Source organism: Mastomys coucha, unplaced genomic scaffold, assembly GCF_008632895.1.
Source record: "Mastomys coucha isolate ucsf_1 unplaced genomic scaffold, UCSF_Mcou_1 pScaffold18, whole genome shotgun sequence".
NCBI lineage: Eukaryota > Metazoa > Chordata > Mammalia > Rodentia > Muridae > Mastomys > Mastomys coucha.
In genome coordinates this window covers 82,707,944-82,713,943 of record NW_022196900.1, presented here as the reverse complement: position 1 = coordinate 82,713,943, position 6,000 = coordinate 82,707,944, and the positions used below count along the sequence as shown (strand labels likewise).

General features: G+C 40.9%; 1 protein-coding gene across 4 annotated transcripts in view; it reads left to right on the top strand.

The window, feature by feature from the left end:
• Ago3 (argonaute RISC catalytic component 3) overlaps positions 1 to 6,000 on the top strand; it is an 83,304-nt gene that overhangs the window by 59,153 nt on the left and 18,151 nt on the right. For all 4 annotated transcript variants that reach the window (XM_031378656.1, XM_031378660.1, XM_031378659.1 and 1 more), the window contains one exon: positions 184 to 368. In XM_031378656.1, coding sequence (XP_031234516.1) covers positions 184 to 368 — 185 coding nt within the window. The remainder of the gene's footprint in view (positions 1 to 183; positions 369 to 6,000) is intronic.

Here is a 6,000-nt window from a genome sequence, read left to right as displayed (position 1 = left end):
AAAACCAAAAACCAAAAAAAAAAAAACAAGCAAACTTTTCATTGCTGTTTGGTAGGCCTGAAGCTAGAGATGTAGCTCAGTGTAGAGTACTTGCTGAACATGCACACCAACCACAAAAGATAAAATATTTGGTACATTTTGATGTCTAGACAAAGCTTTTCTCTTTTCTGGTTTCACTTTCAGAGGTTTCACAGACCAGCTGCGAAAGATTTCCAAGGATGCAGGGATGCCCATCCAAGGCCAACCATGCTTCTGCAAATACGCACAGGGAGCAGACAGCGTGGAGCCCATGTTCCGGCATCTCAAGAATACGTATTCTGGACTACAGCTCATTATCGTCATCCTGCCAGGAAAGACACCTGTGTATGGTAAGGATATTTTAAAAATGCATTTTTCATGAGTGAGAGTTTAGCTCACTGCTAGAGCACTGGCCTAAGATGTGCACAGACCTGGATTTGATCTCCAGCACTGCAACAACAGAAATACTGCAGTTTTTTCCTTCTCCTGCTTAAAATTGTTTTTAGAATTAGATAACCTAAAATTTTCAAATACTAAAATATATTTATTTAGTATTTTAAATCACATGTTAGCTGGGCAGTGGTGATACATGCCTTTAATCCCAACACTTGGGATGCAGAGGCAGGAGGATCTCTTGAGCTCCAGGCTAGCCTGGTCTACAGAATGAGTTCCAAGACAGTCAGTACTACACAAAGAAACCATGTCAAAACAAACAAACAAAAAACAGAAAAACAACAACCACCAAAAAGCCTCACATAGTATTACTTTAAGGCAAAGCCCATAAGCTAAATAGTAAAAAGGAGACTCAGAAATGGCTTTTAGTACCTAAAAGAGACATCCCAAGCAGTGCTTCAGAGAAGAATCATATAATAAGATGGCATGAGAATAACTTGCGTAGCAGGACAAGGTAGTGAGTTCCAGCACAGATCGTGGCGATGTACCGTTGCTCAGTGTTCAGGTACTGCAGGTTATATGTATGTGTGATGTGGCTCAGTGACATAACTATACACAGCTTTACCTGCTTCACCTGTGGAGCTGGGATACTTTAATACCTAGCCCTATATGATTGTATACAAAGTAAAGTTTTATGAGATTAATAAAAGAAATCTAATACCTTGAGTCATTTAAAAATATTTAGGAAAATAATAACTTGCAAAACACTGAATGTAGTAAAATAATTTCATATTAGAAATAACAGAAGTGAGGGTAGGGAGATAGTTCAGGTAGTGTAAAGTGCTTGCTTGATTTTGATCCCCAAGAACCCATATAAAAAGTCAGGCTCTGCAGCATGCCCCTATAGTACCTGCCCTGGAGACACAAAGAGACATTTCTGGACTTGCTGGCCAGCCAGTCCAGTGGTGAGCTCTACATTCAGTGAGATACTCTGTCTCATAAAACGAAGTGGAGAGTGATTGGAGAAGACACCTTACATCCACTTCAGGCATCCACACTCAAATGCACATATGCACACACATATGTATACACACATGCATATATACATGACCACCTCTACACACTGAGGAGGGGGCAGTGGAGGGGGGGCGTTGAACGAATGACTTGGTGGTTAGGAGCACTCAGAGGACCCAGTTTCAATTCTCAGCACCCACATGGCAGCTAACAGCTCTCTGTAACTCCAGTTTCAGGGGATCTAAATGCCCTCTTCTAGTCTCCATGAGCATCAAGCATGCATGTAGTGCAAACACATCCATGCCACTTAAATAACTCACCAATCTAAAATAAAAATATTTTTTTTAAAAAAAGAAAAAGAAGCAAAAGAAGGGTTAGCACAATAGGCAAAGAAATAACAAAGAAAAAATGTTACATTTGACCACACAAAAATTTATATATCACTAATATAGTAAATTTAAAATCAACAGAACACAGCAAACAGAAACAGTAAATACTAGCTTATCCTTAGGGGAAAAAATGAACATATTGGTTCAACAAAGGAAACGTTTTCTAGTCTTTTATTTTGTTTTAATAAATTAACTTATGAACTCTTTTAAAAGACAGGGTTTCTAGCCCAGGCTGGCCTTAAACTTCCTGTGTTGCTGGAGATGACCTGGAGCTTCTGACCATGCTTAGAGGTTTATGTGATGCTGGGGACCTAAGCCAGGGCTTCATACATGTTTGGCAAGCAGTTTAGTAGCTAAGCTATATCACTAACCCCTAAACATGTATTCTTAGTCTACAATTCAGTATTTCAAATTCAAACTACCTATTCAAAGAAATTAATTTATCTTCTGGATATAGCTCAGTGGTGAAGCACTTGCCTAGTGTGTGTGACCCTAGGTTCAGTCCCTAGCACTGGGAGAAAAAAAAAGAAGCTATGCAGTATTGCTAATCATTAAAGAAATTTTAACTAGAATAAGTGTCTTAGTTAAAGTTTTACTCCTATGAACAGACACCATGACCAATGCAAGTCTTTAAAAGGAAAACATTTAATTGGGGCTGGCTTACAGGTTCAGAGGTTCAGTCCATTATCATCAAGGCAGGAGCATGGCAGCGTTCCGGTGGCATGGTGCAGTCAGAGCTGAGAGTTCTAAATTGTCATGTGAAGGCTGCTAGCAGAATATTCTCTTCCAGGCAGCTAGGATGAGGGTCTTAAAAGCCCACATCCACAGTAATATTGCTACTCCAGCAAGGCCCTGCCTAATTCAACAGGGCCACACCTTCTAATAATGCCACTCCCTGGTCTGAGCTATACAAACTATCAAAGTAAGTTAATTTTTACTCAATAATAATACCTATTCTTGACAAAAATTTGAATGAGTATGTACTCTTACATACTGTTGGTGGGAAGCAAATTATTTTCATAGCCCCCAAACTCTTTGTTTGTTTGTTTTGCCTACTTTACCTTCATTTGCTTCTAATAAAAACAAGATAGGCAGCTTCTGATGAATGACACTAAAGGTTGATCTGTGGCCTTCTCACATACCTGCACACACATGAACATGTAAACACCTACACATGCACAAATTAAATAAATATACTTGCTTAGAATAGCTTTAGATTTACAGAACAAATTGAGCAGATAGTTTAGGGAGTTCCCCTATATCATCTGCCCTTTACACAGACTAACCTTTCTCCTTAATGTGTTCTATTTACTGAATCAAAAGCATTCATATTGTAAACATTATTAATTATTAACACATTGCCCACAGTTTACATTAAAGTCCACTGTTCATGTTGAACAGTGTAGATCTGGCAAATATGTATTCACTATTACAGCACTATACAGAATAGTTTCACTGTTCTTCATCATCCCCTTCCTCCCTCAGTCCTTGAAGACACTGATTTTTTTACTATTGCTATAGTTTTGCTTTTTCTACATTATCACAAAGTGGAACCATTTTATATGTAGCCTTTCTTTCTTGTTTGTTTTGATTTGTTTTTCAAGACAAGATGTAGCTGTCCAGAAAGAAAAGATGGGGCCTGGAAGTGGGGAATCGGATGGCGAGAGAAAATGATGAGACCAAGTCAAAGTTTTCTGATGGAGGTTCAAAGTGTATTTCAGAGTCTGAGAATATGTAGGGAGGGGAGCCATCCCCCACTCTGTCCGGATCTTGTGGCCTCATTAGCATCTTGTTGTTTTGTCCCAAAGGTTGGTAAAGCAGCTTTGCAGGGAGTGACTCCTATATCCGGAGACTTGGCCGAACAATAGACCTCACCGAAGACCACCCTAGATGGGCTAGCTGCTTGTAGCAAGGACAAGGTCTGGTTCTGCCCGTTTGAGGCCTGGGGAGGTCACAACAAGGTTTTCTCTTTACAACCTGGGCTGTCCTAGAAGTCGCTCTGTAGACCAAGCTGGCCTCAAACTCAGAGGTCCTCTTGTCTCTGCCTCTTGTGTGCTGGGATTAAAGGTGTGGTCCACCTCACACAGCCCAGCTATGTTGTTGAGGTATACTGCTATCTGCCTGCTATGTAGTCTTTCTAATAGGCTTCTTTCACTTAGTAATGTACATTCAAGGTCCCTCCACATTTTCTCTTAAGAACTGGTAGGTCACTTATTTCTTGAATTAATATTTCCTGATATGATTATACTACTGCTTATTTGCACATTGAAAGATGCCTTGCTGAGGCTAGTGAGATGGCTCAGTGGGTAAGAGCACTGACTGCTCTTCCAAAGGTCCTGAGTTCGGATCCCAGCAACCACATGGTGGCTTACCACCACCTGTAATGAGATCTGACGCTCTCTTCTGGTGCATCTGAAGACAACTACAGTGAATTACTTGGGAGCAAGCATGGCCAGCAGAGGTCCTGAGTTCAGTTCTCAGCAGCCACGCACATGATGGCTCACGGCCATCTGTGCAGCTACAGTGTACTCATACACATAAAATAAATAAAATAAATCTAAAAAAAATGTTTAAAAAGGGGCTGGCGAGATGGCTCGGTGGGTAAGAGCACTGACTGCTCTTCTGAAGGTCCTGAGTTCAAATCCCAGCAACCACATGGTGGCTCACAACCATCCGTAATGAGATCTGACGCCCTCTTCTGGTGTGTCTGAAGACAGCTACAGTGTACTTAATTATAATAATAAATAAATCTTTAAAAAAAAAAATTCCCTATGCCTTGGTGGTGTTGCCTGCCTTTAATCCCAGCACTTGGGAGGTAGAGGCAGGCAGATCTTAGTGAGTCTGATTCCAGCCTGGTCTACAGAGTGAGAGACTGCACTCCCCATCTCTACAGTACGCTCCTCTTAACCAAGCCCCTCATTCAAAAAAAAAAAAAAGTTTAAAAAAAAGAAAAAAGAAAGAAAGATGCCTTGCTGACAGGCAGTGGTGGCGCAGGCCTTTAATCCCAGCATTCAGGAGGCAGAGGCAGGCGGATTTCTGAGTTCTAAGTTTGAGGCCAGCCTGGTCTACAGAGTGAGTTCCAGGACAGCCAGGGCTACACAGAGAAACCCTGTCTTGAAACAAACAAACAAACAAACAAACAAAAACAAAAAGAAAGATGCCTTGCTTGTTTCTAGACCAATAGGAAAGAATGTAAAAACAAGAATAGAAATGTCCCTAGTAGAGGTCTGATGATGTCATTATATGTATCTAGAGCCTCTGAGCAGAATGTTTAAGTAATTCCTGTGTCTGTAACCAAAAGGAGAAGTGATGAAAGCTGGTGCAGAAGTCAGCAGAAGCCCTAGGCTCTGCTATAGCATCGGCCCCACCCCCGCCCCGCCCAGTCTGAGAAGCTCTTATAGTGTTGCTTTCATTGCAATCTCCTTTATTTTCAGGTCCCACGGGGATTCCGTTCACTCTCTTCCTTCTACCTGTGTTGCTTGTCATATTCCACTTCTCATGCTTCACCAAGAGGAAATGCAAACTATTCACTTGAATTTTAACAAAAGCTTTATCTCAGCCTGGCGGTAGTGGCCGCAGGCCTTTAATCCCAGCACTTGGGAGGCAGAGGCGGGTGGATTTCTGAGTTCGAAGCCAGCCTGGTCTACAGAATGAGTTCCAGGACAGCCAGGCTACACAGAGAAACCCTGTCTTGAAAAACCAAAAAAAAAAAAAAGAAAAAAAAAGCTTTATCTCACCTCCCTGACAAAAATCAATTTTTTCTTAGTATCTTATATAGACCCTTATTACTCTCTTTAATATTGCTTTCACATGTGTATTGTTCAGTTGAGCCTTTTATCAAGTAGACAGTAAACAGAGGCAGGAGCAGGATCTGTTGACTCAAAAATACCATGCTTTTTATAATACCTGATACTAGTATTAGGTTCTAGATGTTCATTGACATTTTTGTTAAGGTATAGTGAGATGGCTCAATGGGTAAAGGCATTGCCACCAAGCCTAATGGCCAAGTTTGATCCCAGAAACACAAATGGTGGAAGTAAAACCTGATTCCTGCAAGTTGTCCTCTGACTGCCACACGTCCACATGGCATTTATACACGCACACACACACACATGCATGCATATATACCCCAAACTAATACATATAATGCTTTTTGAATTTTTTGTTTGTCACTGTCTGTAAAGAT